The 16,411-nt window shown below is 37.6% G+C and overlaps 1 protein-coding gene across 14 annotated transcripts in view; it reads left to right on the forward strand.

The window, feature by feature from the left end:
- The window catches only part of CELF2 (CUGBP Elav-like family member 2), a 371,305-nt gene that overhangs the window by 322,937 nt on the left and 31,957 nt on the right, over positions 1-16,411 (forward strand). For all 14 annotated transcript variants that reach the window (XM_072043812.1, XM_038186449.2, XM_072043635.1 and 11 more), the window contains one exon: positions 8,853-8,987. In XM_072043812.1, the coding sequence (XP_071899913.1) occupies positions 8,853-8,987 (135 nt within the window). The remainder of the gene's footprint in view (positions 1-8,852; positions 8,988-16,411) is intronic.

Consider the following 16,411-nt stretch of genomic DNA (forward strand, 5'->3'; position numbering starts at 1 on the left):
GAAGTCAGCGGGTATGCTTACCACTTAGACACTAAGTTTGATCAGAAGCCACAGAAGCCATTGAGATTTCATTCTTACTTACATGTCAGGGCCCTAGCCCATGTCAGGGCTGTAGAACCTCTTGAGTGAGTAAGTCCCAGTGAAGTCACAGTTTGCTAAATTAGGATGTTTCATATAGCCGCCTGCTTGTCCAAAATTGGGGACCTCCAGATCTGTAAGTATTTATTTGTACTACTAGAGTTCATGGTGTCCCTGAACAGAACAGAAGGGACACAGCACACAGCCTGCTGTACATGTGAAAAAAATTTTTTACCATGCAGTCCTCTGTGATACTATTTCTTAGATCAAAACAATTTTCTTTGCAAGCAGAGCAACACTGGTCTTCAGTGGGAAGTTTTAAATTCCCTTTGTGTTAATATCATGCCTCAGACTAGTTAAATTTCATGTGGCAAAACCAGGGATTCTTTATTTTTATTGAAAGGAGTGTTTAGGCATTTTCAATTGGAGAGAACTAGAGTTTGTTTGGAAGATGGGGATCCAATCCAAAGAAACATGGGGATTAGTCTCAAGAACTGGCTAACACAGACATTAAACACACAAAGCATGAGCTCCAGAAGTGAATGTTGTTTTTGGTGTAACAGCCCACTGGCACTACTGTATGTTCAGTGTTGCCTTTGCCCTATTTTCATAAATCATGTGTGAAGTCCAAGTAAATCATGAACCTGGCTTAACTACAATTTGTGATATTTAGATTTGAGAGACAAAAAGTAGTAGCTTGCCATTTAGCTTTCCAAGCCTTAGGGTTCCACACTCAGTTCCCCAGCTTAGATTTTCTCATTTTTATTGAAAAATGAGATTTTCATAAAATCATTTTATTTCAGGAGTCAAGCTGAAAAAAAAATACAATTTAATATGTCAAGACTGGTAAAAATAAGTTGGCAGAGTTTGCAGGTCTGCTTTGTTATTATAATAATCCCCTTGTCTTGACTACAGGAGCTAACCCTACCTTGCCAAACGCTGCTTTATTGTTCTTTGTAGAACATGCAAGCACATACCATCACTGAGCATATATTTTATAGCTTTTCCTCCCTGCCTCCAATATCTGCTAATGCTAATTTAAAGGCAATGTTTTCTGTCACATGTCTCTCAAACTTTGGTGTCTAGCACATGCTTTGTCTTTGGGGAAGGCTAATAATGTGTACGAATTACATTATGTGATTTGTTTGTCTTATTTTAAAAAGACAATGCAAGCTACACTCAGCACTAGCAACCTTTCAAGAAAAAATAAAAAAATAAATAAAAAGATTGCTTCCTCAAATTTACAAAATGCATGCAAGGCTTAGTTCAAAGGTGACCGATGTCATTTGAATATTTACATTAAATTTGACTCAGATCCAAAAAAAAAGGAAGTTATTTAAGCCAACCTGCCTGTTTAAGAAGCACCTGGAAAGTACTATACCAACAGTAAAAACGGGGAGGCTTAGGGAGGTTTTATGCTCTGCTGGGTGGCTGTAAAAAAAAAAAAAAATCAAATGCCCAAAAGTATATAATCTATGAAGATGTTCTATTGCCTATTAATGTGAAATGTTTTGCAGGACTAAATTTTTGCTTATATAGGAATATGTCTATATATGTGACCAGTCAAGACACGTAAACATGTACAGTACTCATAAAAGACACAAAAGAACTCTTTTCTTTTCAGTGGACAGACAGTGTATTTTACTTCCTGAAGTCATGCAGGAGAAGAATCCATGCTTTTGGCTTTTCTTGCTTTGGATTTCAGACCCCTGAACCCTCTACAGCTGGGGCTTTTTATATTTTTCCAATGTATTTTTTTGTTCCAGTCCATTCCAAACTCTCTCACAGTTTCGTTGTGTTTTGAGTTGAACTTCTGGCCCATTCGGAGCCCTTTTCAATTCATTTCACCCTTCTTCTGCTACCCAAGCCAGATTTCCTCCTGTTGCAGAGTCTGTGGGAGCAGATGGGTGAGAGAAACTCTGCGAGGTTCTGCTTTCTGAATATTTTCCTCTAATTGTTGGATTGGCTCGGTGGATCTGGAGGGACCAGTTGGAAGCCAGGGCCATCTGCACAAAAGCTCTATACTTCTGCATTGGCCCAAGGATCTTTTATATCCTCTGACTCGGTGGTGGCTTCATTCCAGCAGAGCCATACTGAAGGAGGGCTTCTCCTGCTATGACCTCTTTAGGGATATCGTATTAAAAGTAAAGGTCAGCGAGAAACTCTTTCCAGCTCAAGGGAAATAGCTGTTTCTTAAAGATAACTACCAGTTTTGAAAATGTTGACCTCAGGGACTGAAAGCATTGAGCTTTTGTAACACTAATTCCATTGAAAGTCTTACTTAATTTAACCCGTACAATTTGCATTTTTTTTTAAAGATAATAAATTAAACAATTCCATTCAACATTTTTTGGACAGCCAGAATTTTAAGTGAGTCTATTCTCAATCCACACGTAGCTCCTGCTCACAGGAGAAGGAGAGGCACCTTGAGAGGAAAACCAAGGCTCGGCAGCTTACAAGACATGCTTATTCAGATGGTAAAAGTACATGACATGGAGTTTGGCCAGGTCTGGGCTCAAGATCTGTAGCTCTGGCTGGGCTTTCCACAAACAGTGAAAGGAGAAAGAGATGCTTTTTATTCCCTTGGCCCCTCGGCAGGTGAAAGTCATCTCACTGAACTTTAGCAGCTTGGAAATCAGGCACCGTCTCCCTAGGGGGCAATGAAGAGAAGTCGTTCCTAGGTGGCAAGTCACCCTTCCAAGGCCTGGGGTTAATCTTACCTATTTTAAGGTTGAATGAATCATCCATTCTGTCCTTCCTGACTATCGCAAGAGCCTGGGCAAGTAACTTTAATTCTCACAAAGTTAGTTCAAATGAATCTCTCCCACTAGGAGTGGGAAAGTTTCAATTGAGAAAAGCACATTGCTTGCCAGGAATGAGTTAAGAGATCGTATAACTTGGCAATGGGCTGAAATCCTATGTGAATCAACTAGTAGTTCTTTCAGTCGGATTTAAGCATGTACTCTTAAATAATATGATTATCAAGGCAGATCAAATGTGGACTTAAAAGTTATTTTAAGGGCTTTCCTAAATCACACACTACATGGTCAGGATACCTTAAGCACTGTTGATATAAGCAGCTTTTCTAAAGGTACGGGCAGAGCATATTTTGTTGGAGCATTTATTGGAGGTAACAGTCTCCTGTCCATTTTAATTCTCTGAATATTGATGAGGTAACATCCCACTTTCAGACACAGTCCAAGAAGAATTTACCCCCATCAAGCACCCAGAATGGCTGATATCAGTGTTAGCAACTGTTTGCTTTTTGGCCCAGAGATGACAAATTTTACTTTTTATGAGAATTTTTTTAAGCTGCAGTCAGGATTTAATTCAGAATGCTAACAATTGGGACAGATACATTTTCCAAAAAAAAAAGGTAGGCAACCACAGACTTCAAGACATTGAAGACTGCTTCTGAGCTATTCAGATTTGTCTCTGATAATCACCACTGATTTTGAAATTCTCAGTGCATATCTTGTCTCTAAAATGTGGTCAGTGTCTTCCTATATTAGGCATTTTTTCAGCGAGCAAATTTGACTATTTCCTTACACAATTTTTTTGTGGTTTTGGAAACCCTGATCTGATGAGACCAAAGAAGTCTTCGGGACTGGTTTGTGATTCTGTCGGCTCTTCTACAAATACCCAGTAATTCCAAATTTACGGTTATCACAGGAGAAAAACCGCGGTGACTGAAATGAGGCAAATTGCTTCATTGTATGAAAGTTTGCGTCGGAGGCAGCACAAGAAGTTGTAAAATGTAAATCTTGTGCTCTCAAATTTCCCCGTGTTTTCACAGAACTGCATCTGTGACTGTGCAGCACTACAAAAATTTCCTGCGAATGTGCTAATAGGCCTTATGAGAATGTTCTATCACCATCCATCTGTCACTTTTTAACAGGCCTGATTGGCAAGCACTTGTAACAACTGACATCTGTTCTTGCTTATTGATATGTAGATTTATGGTAATTGCTGTGAACAATAAGACACAAAATTACCTAAGGTGAACATTAAATTAAATTTTCATGCCCCTATCCTTATAAATAATTTTTTTAAAAAAATCTTAAGTTTCAAGCAAGGCATACTGTGCATCTGTTTTGTACATAATTTAATTGTTTTTTTTAATCTGCCAAATAACAAAATGAAAGTTGAATTTCCTTGCAATCTTGAATATTTGCCAAGCTGATTGCACATTGGTAAATACATGTTATTAAAAATGGAATCAAACTGTATTGTGATTCTGTGTTTTTTTTAATCATTCCACTTTAATTCCCAACATCGTCTCTATCATGAAGATCAAGAGTTATTCCTTACCCAGAAGTTTTTTTTTCCCTACAGGGGGATTTTCATTTTTCATGTGCAGCTCTGCCTATGAGGCTGTTCTTCAGCATTAAGCAATTTGCATTTCTTCAGAGAGAGGTGTATGTGCTGAGTGAGCAGCACTTTCAAATAAAAACGATCTACTCATTTTCGGTCCATCTCTGTTGCGGGATTTGGGACTGTTTTGAAAAAACTGTAGGATGGGAAATGTGTGAAGACAGTGTGTGAAAGAGAGGAGAATGAGAGAGCAGATTAGTCCCACAGAACTATGCCTTGGCTGAAGTGCAATTGATCCAAAATCCCCATTTGAAGCAGAGTGCCTTTTGGGTCTGGGACTTGAGAGTGTTTGGTTTCTCTCCTCCAAGGTTGTCCTAGCAAGCAAGATGTTGTTGCACTTGACAAGTTGCTGGGAAAAGCCAACAAAGAGGAAGCAGAGATGAAAAAATATCTAGTGAATGTGAAGCAGTGATGGCAGAGCTTATTTTTTATAAGTTTCAGCAACAGAGGATCCTGGAGAGGATGCACATTAAGGATAAAGTGGCTAACACATTCGGCTCTAGAGCACGCTGGATGACAGGCAGGTGCTCTGAGCCCAGGCTAATGGCCACTTCTGGGTGCAGCAAGGTTCTTTGGTGTCCTTCTCTGACATGTGTGTGACAACAGCAAGCTGTTCTTGTTTTTGTTTTTGTTTTGTTTTGTTGTTTTTTTTTTTTCCTAAAGGTTCTGTAGTGGACACACCATAACATCTGCAGAGCTGGTTTGGGGCCAGTGTCTTTTAGTCACCTCTACAGTCAAACAGACTGGGTGGGGAGATGACTTCGTCACTGCCTAAGCTCTTGTTTGTTAATCTTTTTTTGGCATGGAAGCTCTTTCTTCAAGTTGTTAGATTCCTCTTTTGCTTTCAGAGGAAACATCCCTCTATGAAAAAGTGTTTCTGTGAGATGAGGCAATGGTGGTGGTAGTTTTGCATCTATATAGGCGTGATAGCAGCTCACAAGCCCAACGAGAGTGGTTGTTTGTTCCACTGCCTGCTGACCTTGTCTTGCCTGCTGTACTTGTGCTGAGCACCGTACGGTGTGCGTGGGCTGCCTTCCAGCTCCACATCCCTGTATGCTCATAGCCTCGCTGCTGCTACAGCCTAACGCAGCTTTGCATGCGTGCACAAATCCATGCATATGAAATGCAGTAGGAAAGGCAGTATTAAACTGCTTCAAAATCCATTTGCTTCTGAAGTGAGATTTGGAGAAATGTCTATGCATTTTCCAGAAGGATGTGGGATTCCGTTTCACTGAAGCTCTTTTACAGTCTCTCCTCCTGTACCATTCTGTTTTGTTCGCTATTATTTAATCTTGCCATGCATGCTGTTTAAAAGTTCAAAGTAGAAATGTCACCACAGAATAAATACAAGCTGATTATGACTGATCCTCCTGATGAACCACTTATCAGTGGGTGATAGAAAACCATGCTGCCATGGTGAAGAACAACCCACTACTTTATCAAATGTCCATTACAGAATGGCATCAAATAGGGCCTCTATCAAGACCAGCAATGTCTGCTGGACATTCTTTGCTGAGCTACTTATACTTCTTATAAAAAGGAAGGTAAAAGATCCATGAGGACCAAATATCAATCCAGGATGAAAATGGATGCCATATCTCATTTTGAAGACCACTTTGTCTTGTTTTGTTTTGTTTTTGTTATTTTGGGGCTTATTTGCAAAGAGCTAGACAACTTTTAAGTCATCTTCGTTCCTGTTCAAAATAACCTGCAGAATCTTACTACCAAAGAAAGAGATTTTTTTTTATTTTTTTAATTTTTTTTTATGAAAAAGGAGAATTTTACACACCAGGCTTCTTGTATAATCAAAAAGTGAGTGAGTCAGCTAAGTAATTTTTTTTCTTAAATGCTTGAAAAATATCTGAATTGTACATTTTCACTGAAATGTAAATTGAAAACTAAGTTCCTCACCATCTTTGTTTTCAGGGATATATTAACAAATATGTTTGTTAATACCTTGTTCCAAATATACCTCCTATATTTAGTTAGACTCAGTAAAAATCACAGAATTTAGACTCTCAGTAAAAATCAAAGGTTAAAAAAATCAATGTTTTATGATTTTGAAGATGACTTTGTTCAAGATTTGAGATGTTTTAAGCAGTTTTGTTCTATTCATTTGGGTATTAAATGCCTAATTCTTCGTTATTTGTCAAATGCCCATGTAATTAGCGTACAGTTTTGCTATTTCAGGCTTATCTTCGTATTTTAAGCATTTACAGTTTGTAAGAGCTGGGTTAGAAGAATGATCACATGCAGTGATTTCCTGTGATCATATTATTTAACGGTTACACCTAATTGTCTAGATTATTAGTGACTTGTGACTAGGGTAGGTTTATTGTGCCTTGCAAAATAATTTGGGTTGGTAATGTTGGCCAAAAAAAAATATATATATATATATATATATAATATATATATATATATATATATATATATATTATATATATATATATTTATTTATTATGGTCATTAGCTTTTAAAATAAACCAGAAAAAGCTTTTTTTTCACATAATTCCATAATTCTCAAAGTGTGTTATGTAGATTGCAAAGTGGCAAGTCTTGAATGAACTGAAACCTTACTCCTAATGTTGTTGTCATGCCATGTTTTCTAAAGTACAAATATCTGAGCTGATGCCAGGCAGCTGACTGAGGAACAGAAGTTAGAACCAGAGAAATGCTGCATGCTCATCTTGGACCTGACCTTACTGTTGAAACAAGCTGTATTTAAATACAGACTTTTATTTACAAATAGATGTTTAAATCAAGGTTCACCTCAGAGCTCCTAATGCCGGGACAGAATACCTATATGTTCAGCTCTATGGGGAGCTCATTTGTTGTACACAACCTGATTCTCAGATGTATGCATTTGAAAGTGTTGTCAGTCTATGTTATTGCAGAAGTTCTCATTTCCTAGAAAATACCTCTCAATTTCATCTTTTTTTTCTTCTCAAAAGTGCTTACAAGATATTATGTTTGACCTCTTTTTTCTTTTTTTCTTCTCCAAGTTGTTATTAGGTTCCCCTGGTATGAAAAACAAAGTATGTAGGAAGAAATAATATCTCTTATTAGACAAGCTAATGTTAAAAAAAAAAAAAAAAAGGACAAGTTTTCAGGTACTCAAGCTCTTCTTTGAGTGTTCCCCAAACTCATGCAGTCATCCCAGCTCTGTCACTTGGTCTAAAAAAAGGTATTATTCTTCCTTCCAGCTAACCTTTTGTATATACTTTTATTATCTAGACTACAAGAACATTAGGAAACTGTTGTAGTGTTTTACAGTTTTGCCTACTTATTTAATTCTACTGAGAGCTCAGAGAACATGTGGAGATCTCTCTCAGGTCCAAACCAACACTATGAACTCTCACTGCCATCCAAGCCCCCTTTGGACAGTTGCATCTTACTCAGAGGATCCTGAGCAGGATCCAGTCTGGTTAACGTTAGCCCCTAACTTGTCTCTGCATTTTAGTCTCATACTGAAGCAGTCCTGTGTAGAATAAGTGCCTAAGTACTTTGTGTAGTCCAAGGTAAAAGGTAGGTACTTTTGAAGGGACTTCCATCTCTCTGAAATAAGTCAAATGAATGCCATTTGCTGTTCCTTATTCATCTTTTTTTTTTTTCTATTTCACATAAATTGTATTTATTGTTTGTCTTTTTTTACTTACCATCTAAATTAAATGTTTTTCTGTTTAAATGAAAGCTTTTCTTGAAGGTCCTTACTGAAATGCAGGTGTACCTCCCCCACATCTTCTAAAGTAATGAAGTAAGAGATGACTGAGTGGACTTGTTACCATAAAGCAGAGCTTATGGCCTAAATGTCCCCGCTTCAGTGATGGTTCTGTCATCAGTCTGATATTAATTCGATGCTCTTAGTTCCTATATGATTTTAGAAATGAACCATCAAAAGAAAAATCAGCGCAACTGTTGGCTACTGCACAGTGTAGTCTTCATAGGTACTTTCAGAGGAGACACAGGAAACAAATTATATTCATCCCAATTATATGACCCAATCTTGAAGGTGTTTTAAATGTTAGTTATCTTCTTCATACCCCCTGTTGTGCTAGGGAATAGTATTGCCCCTGGGCTTCACACAGAGTTTAAATGACTTTTAATTCCACACTCGCCTTATAGAAGAGACACAAACCAGATTTAATTTGCCTGAACTGTAGGCTGGTGCCGTTGCCATATTCTCCCACTCCGAAGACAAAAAGGTGAGAGATGCTATTTGGGGACTTTAAAACGTGGTTACCAGATTATAAATGCCTTTTGTTAAAATAAAAAAAAAAAAAAATCTCTTAGCAAGCTACACCCAAAGCTCCATATCCACTGAAAACAACATGGTGTTTTGTTTTGTTTTGTTTTGTTTTTTAATGGCACCTTTTAATTAACCCTATTGTTTCTCCATACAGGCATGAACGCTTTACAATTACAGAATTTGGCAACTTTAGCAGCTGCAGCAGCCGCCGCCCAAACCTCAGCTACCACCACCAATGCAAATCCTCTCTCCACAACGACTGGTGCTCTGGGAGCCCTCACAAGTCCTGGTAAGAGCAGAGTGCTTGCTTTCAAAATACAAAAATGAGAGTAAATGGGAAGAAAATAGTTACAATTCTGATTCCGCGCTGTGACTAAGTTCTGTTCTCATATAAATTCTGGAGACCCTTTTAATAACTGAATACATTATTTTTGATGTTATTTTTAAGGAAATACCTTATTTTTCAAGCTTTCCTATATGGCCATGCTCTCTGTTCCAGATTCATTTCAGGGGCTATTAAAGCCTAACAGATCCATCATGCAAAACTCTACATGAAAATTGCAATTGCGTGGGAAACTTAAGCTAATCTTAACTTTTCAGAAAGAATTCTGAACATGTGCTAATCCTTCCCATCCTACAGAAATATCAAACAAGGTGGCACTTCTTAATCTCTGAGAGACTGATCTTTGATTCCCAGCCCATCACGCAAATACTGCCTTCACCCTTCATGAATTTTTGTGCAGTCCTCTCTTTTTCTCCTTCTCTTTTCTTTGCCATAGCTGTAGAGCTTTCTGTAGAGCGTTCTTCTGGTCCTGAAGTGATATCAGATGTTCAAGAAGTCCACAGCCAGAATCTGACTTCATTACCCTAAACTGTATGGGGAAATAAGGGACAGGTTAAGAGATAGTGGTGCCTCCATTACAACCGTATAGGCATTCAGCCATGCACTTCCCATGTGTGCAAAACCCTTCCCACTAAGACAGGGCAGATTCGGAGTTCAGTACCACTTCAGTATCTCCAGAATCCATGTAGAGAGGTGTTAATTCAGTGTAGTTACTCTGGATTTACAGTGAAGAAGCTGAGTCAAGAATCTGGCCACTTATCTTTACATAAAGGCTGCAGGGTGTAATTATTTGCATCATGAAGTGTGTTTATTGCTGTTCTAAAAAACATTTGTATTATTTTAGACACCACTAAAGAACATTTGTGTTTAATCTTGTTTAAGTGTGTATTTATTTCCCATGAAAAAGTAATTCATGGCAGACGGTTTGAGCTCATCAGTAAGGAAAACAGTCTTCACTGCACAATAGAACTGGGACTGAGTGTGTTGCCGGGTGTTAAAGCTGGCCAATGCTTCCTGCTATATTACAGTTTTATTGTTCGTTTGGGGGAGAGGTTAAATGGAAGGCAGCTTGACTAAATAGTAAGTTTGTGCAGCATTTTCCTGTTTCTGGTGTGAGCTTCGTATCGACCTAAAAATAATCAGCCACAACAGCTCTGAGAAGCAGGTTGGGTCAAAATGATTTTGTTTGGATGATTTATTTTAAAAAAAAAACTCAGCAAACTCTTCTCTCCATCCTGGAGCTGGGTCTTAACACATTGCAAAAGGGTAGTCTGAGTGTCAGTGCTTCTGCGCTGCTCCTGTCTAAATGTCACACGTTTAGAGAAGCGGAAATGTTGCATTTCATGCGTGCTGTGTAATATCTCTGCAGTTTAGCTGTTAAATGTCTGAGTAGCCTGTCCTCCCAAGGCATACGCAGCTTCTCTTGAGCTACACTGACAAGACTTCTCAGGACAACTAAATGTACTGCACTTCAGCAAGGAGGGTCTGGAAGTGAACTTTCCCATAATCTGCAGCAAAGGGGCACGAGATTCTCAGGCAGCAGCATGTTTCTGCAGTGCTCTTTGCTATGCCGTGTTAGCACAGAACTCGAATTCACAGTTAAGGTCCACATTTTTTTCCCTCTCCCTCCAACACAATCTCCTTCTCCAGCCTGGCTGAGTTGGTCTCCAGTCTCCTGAGTGCCTGTAAGGATGAGTGGTATCAGGCAATGTCCAAGTCTGCAGAAGCACATGCTTAAGAAGGTGCTTTGGCTGGGCTGGGCAGATACTTGTTTGAGATAACAACAGCGTAGCAGTGCTCAAGGTGCCATCTTGGAACAGATAGCAAGGTTTTTCCAAAGAGATTAATGATTCTGGCTGACACATTGAAGATGCGGTATTTTCCAAAAAATCATGGATGGTTAGCCTCTGAAATAGTGTATTAAGAATGACAATTGCTTTTGAAAGTCTGATAGAGAGTTAGTAGCTGTACACAAAGTTTTTTAATATTAGATAGATTGGCATACCCAAGAGAAAGTCTGTGTCTAATAGGTTCATTAACCTGTTTGTGTTGCACTGCCAGCCTAAAACCAATCCCTGTTAAAATGTCCTTCAGTTTAACCTTTCTTATCTTGTTCCACATTCTCCACCCTATTAAATATTTTGTAAACCTGAATAATATCTTCAATGATTCTTCTCTGTTCTTTGTAAACTGAATTTAGTTCAGTAAAGCTTTCAATAGTAGCTTAAAGTATTTCCATTAGAACTTGAAATATGTTGGCAGAAAACATTTAAATCTGCCTTTCAGTCTGTGGATGTTTGGAAGCCTTGAGGGTATTTTTTTGGTCTAGTTTTCTTTTAATAGAACACTTCAGTTTGTTGTGTTTCATAAGTGTAAATTATTTTGTCTGATTTCAAAGCCTGCACTAAGCCCAGGAAGAAATGTTTGTGTCTCTCCAGATAATGTATTAAATTAATATTTCTCAGTTCAGAAAGCTGCCCAAATTTAGGAAAGTGCAAAGGTACATGCTTAAATTTAATCATTTTCTTGATTCTGTTAAAGCCAAAATACTGCACTGAAAAGGGATAGGCATGAGCATGTATTCCTGATATGCCTTAAGCTATGGCAGCCACATCACATAAATTGTGTCCATGTGTTTACCCATATATAACCATACCCCTCCTGAACATCTCTCCTGTATCTGTCTTTGACTAAGAGCTCTTGGTTTGTCCTTTGTAGACATCTGTCATAAGAGCCCCAGTTTGTGACTATGTCAGTTCAAAATCATCTGGCAGCTTAATTTTATGTAGGTAAGATTAGCAACCTTCAATACATCAAACTACTAAGGTGAGGATGGAGGTGAGACCAACTTTGGTGCATTGGCAACACAGAAAAACAGGCCAAGAGGTGAGAAACCAACATGGTATCTGATATTTGAGAATGTCAAGTTTTGCTGCTGGCTTCTAATGGCAATATATTCACGAGGAAAAGAAAAATATTCAGTACCTAATAGTAACTGTTCAATTTGTATGAAACTCCTTCAAGGTTCATACAGTCACATATCTCCAAACAAATTAAATGCCAATGATCTTTCTCTCATATGTTCTGTATACTTACTAAAGAGCTTTGACCGCCAGAGAGTCTAAGGACACTCATTCTCCTCCATGTGCTAAATACTTTCTCTTAAGCTTGAAATGCTATTCATTCAGAAAGAACAGAGACAATGCAATCCCCCAAACTATTAATTTTTTTATAATTGTAAATTTATAATTTCAATTTTGCATACCCATGGAAGTGTCTCCCTACAGCATTGTTAGAAATGATTTTTTAAAAGCCTTTGCTTAAAAAAACATGAAAGATTAAGCTTTCATTTTAGTAAAAATCCCCTCAGGCAATAAATAGGTTCTTTTGTCTCTTGGCCCTGGAAAAAAAATTAAAATGGTTTAAATTGCCCATGGTTAAAGTAACTGTTTCGTGCAATTATCAGATGGTAGTGAATAAAAATGAAAATGAAATCATGAAAGAATAAAAACCAGGTAAAATGCATATTATGTCTTTCATGAGTTTCTCACGGGTCTTTTGAAGACTCATTTAATCATCTTCCTTGTCTTTTATTTTGATATGATAATTGTTTCCTTTATTTACTTTAATCACCTCTATTTAGTTAATTAATTCTTCAATTTCTTTTCATTTCACTTAACTTACAATACTTTCCTGTTTTAAAGGCATGTAGTGTAGTACTCCATAATGTAGGGGTTTGGCCTTGGGGTAGTTTTTACCCAACTCCATGTGGCCATGTGCATTGTCTGAGCCAGTTTGTCTCAACTCCGCCTTGGTTGGGTCTCAGAAGTTTGCATTTCCCATTAGCTCAAAAGGGAGTTTGGAAGAACTACCTCAGATGTAGATATTAGCACTGTAAATTTCATAATTTAGGCAGGAAAAATCTCAGCTGAATGTTGAGAATCTTGACCTCTCCATCAGAGAACATCCTTTACACATCCTGCAAACATATGGAATAGCACAGAGCCCACAGAGAACCTGCTACTCAGGTTGACATGAAGGGGGGACATATAAGCCCAGGATGAGGGTATCTGTCTCTAACAGTCTGACATTTCCTTTGCCTCATTTGACCTATTACCCTAATTTTCCCACAGACAGTGTTTTTTTCTGGTCTTCATAGGTAGTACAGCCTTGATACTTTCCTGATATCAAGAGCTATGAAGCTCCCGATCTTTTTGTAAACTGATATTAAGCAACAGCAGAAAAACTTTTTGCACTCTAAAAAGGAAGAAGAATATGGAAGTCGGGTTTTAAATACCAACTTATTTTGTCATCTTGTCCTTTTCCACCACTGCATAGTTTTTTTCTTGTTTAATGCCATAACATGGCAGTCACAAAATCATGCAGGCTGCAAGAGTCTTTTCCCAAGGTCTCTACTCTGGGCTCCTGCTCAAGGCAGAAACACTTAGAGCAAGTTGGTGAACTCTGCATTCAGTCAAGGATTGAACATCTCCAAGAATGGAGATTCCACTGCTTCTGTGGGCTTGTTTCAATTTTATTTCTTAAAATTCATGCATAAATGTTTTTTCAATAACCAGTAGGAAAGCTCTTCTATGTGCAAATGAAGAGACAAAACATCTAATTATACATCCAAATTTATCTGCATAAACATACTCAATATAAATTCTGAGCTGTGGGGGGATAGAATTGCTAAACCAGAAGCTAATTCAGTTTCAGACTTAGGAGCCTTGATTTTCTATGACATTTTCATGATTATTTGATTCTGTAAACTATTATTTATTCACACAGCTGAACTAGCTATTCATGCTTCAGTAACAAAGCTTTTCAGGTTTATCTGCTGTGTGAACCTAACAGGAAATCTTTGTGCAAAAAAAACGTACAGTGTAGAAAGTAAGACTTTTTTTCTTTAACAACCTCTTAAAATCAAGCCCAGTTTTGGCCATATTATATCAGAATTTACCCATTAACTCTTATGTTGAAAAAAGTTCTCCTAAGCACAAAACTCTAAAAATACTCATTTTCAGACAGATGCTGACATTTTAGTATAACAGCCCCCCTAAAAAAAAAAAAAAAAAGGGAACTCTCTGAAGTATAGAGAAGTATAGAATAAACTCAGAAAGAAAGAAAGAAAGAAAGAAAGAAAGAAAGAAAGAAAGAAAGAAAGAAAGAAAGAAAGAAAGAAAGAAAGAAAAGAAAGAAAGAGAAAAAGAAAGAGAAAAAGAGATAAAGAGAAAAAGAAAGAGAAAAAGAAAGAAAAGAATTACCATTACTGTCTGTCCTGAAAGAATTAATTCATCCTTTCTGAACCGTGCTAAAAGTAGAGAATTATAACTTACAGTTAGCTTCCGTGGTTCATTATTTTGTCTACCCCCTAATATATCATAAAAATTGTCTTTGTTAGTTGAAGGTATTCATGTTGTGAACACAATTGTTGAAATGTTAGAGATTTTATAGAATATACAACATGGTTCAGCTGAGAAGCAGTGGAGAATGTTCAAATAATCATTCTTAGAAGATTCTCTTTTTGTTCACTTCAGTACAATACGTTTTTCTCCAATCAGCAGTGCAAGTCTGCCACCGTGACATTTTGTTAGAGGCCAGTACACCCACTGAGATAGATGTGATTTGCTTCCAGGATGATCCAAAAATAACCCTACCAGTAGGTGTGTAGGAAGGTCTGACAGTTTGCTAAAGAATGAATTGGACTAGATGTTTCATGTTGGAAAAGATCAGTTTAAAATGCAGAATGGCACTTTTTATACTGTAGTACAAATTGATTATTTTTGTACCATTTCATGTGGAATTAATGCAGGTTCTGTAATTATAAAATCATTTTAAATAAGCTTAATTTGTTTTGCAGTACATAGGAAATTTCCCTAGCATAATGTTAGTTATTTTTAGGATAAAAAAGTTGATAAATATAACACATATCTTAAATAAAGGTTTACATATACAGTGTACATACTAAATAGCTGCCTCAGACAGATGGATGCTTAAACAACCCAAGTGTATGATTTTCAATTTTACTCTTAAATCTATTAACATCATTGCTCTGTGAGCACAGAGCAATCAGTGTCTTGACCCTGATCTCAGCACCAATTTTTTCAAACTAGGTGTTTGCAAGGAAGCCATGGAGGAATATCTTGCCTTAGCACACCCACCACCCAGTGCCTGACACTTAAATTCATAGTTCAGGGAGACTGCTGTCTGTGATGGAAGGAGTAAGTTGCTGAACTGTTGTGTGTCAGCCAGGCTTACTCACTTTGTGTTAAGTTTCTGAGTCTGTGGTTAGGCTTCTAAATAAATGAATTGATTGTGACTGTTCTTAGTGCCCAGAGATGATGCTGCTTCTTGGAGAAATACATTGGTGCTAAGCTCATCTTTAATTAGGTCACCCTTAAGTAGGCATCCAAGCATACTTATTGGAGCCAAAACTAGGGGGACTGGGCATGAATTTGACCTATATTTGTATTTTTAATAATGTTTCAAAATGTCTAAAATGCCTAAAGAGAAATTGTGGCTAAAAATCTCCCGGAGTCCCAGTGCAGTGGAAGGAGAAGAGAGGGGTGATGAATTCTAGTGGAGCATTTCTGGAACAGCAGTGTCTCTCCCTGATCAGGTGGAAAAATGAACCTGAAGGATGCAGGTGGCAGCAGGCTGCCTACTGATTAACCTCCAGAATTACCCATTTGCACATTTGTCCCATAAAATGTAACAGGTCGTTGTATATTCTCCTAGCAAGGAGGTTTCTGAGCAGGGGTGTAATTCAGCCTAAAGGATCTTAGGGAAGGTTGGGTTTAGAGTGGGCAGAACCTGTCAGTGAAGAAGTGTGAGGCTACCCGACAACTGCAGGAAGACACATTTTTGAAAAGCTCCTAGCCTCTTCTTTGGAATAAACATTAACAGCTTATGAATTTTTGGCACAGAAAAATACCTTTCTGTTTCCTTAGAATTGCATAATCACCATGGTTGAAGGACAGAAATGTGTGCATATTTTTCAGTGAAGCATTGTGCTGATTAATTCTTTGGGGTGTTTTTTGTTGTTGTTGTTTTTTTTAGGAAACAGTGTATAGTACTAAACCGTGGATTAGAAGGATCTAATTCAACAGGAGACATGTTTGTTTTTTAAACATTAGTACATTATCATCGTCCTAAAGTATTAAATCCATTGCCTTAGCACATTTCAGGATTTACTTTGCTTGCAGTGTACAAATAACACTTTGTAACACATTATATTTTGAAAGTGTGTCTCTACACGACTCTTAATCTCTGTTTTAGTCCACAAGAATCCCAATTTGTAAGAAGGCTGTTTTTCTGTTTTTGTTGGAAGTAGTACTTCAAGCTCATTCACAGTTGTTTTCTACTAAAGA

This window comes from Anas platyrhynchos, chromosome 1, assembly GCF_047663525.1.
Source record: "Anas platyrhynchos isolate ZD024472 breed Pekin duck chromosome 1, IASCAAS_PekinDuck_T2T, whole genome shotgun sequence".
Classification (NCBI taxonomy): Eukaryota; Metazoa; Chordata; class Aves; order Anseriformes; family Anatidae; genus Anas; species Anas platyrhynchos.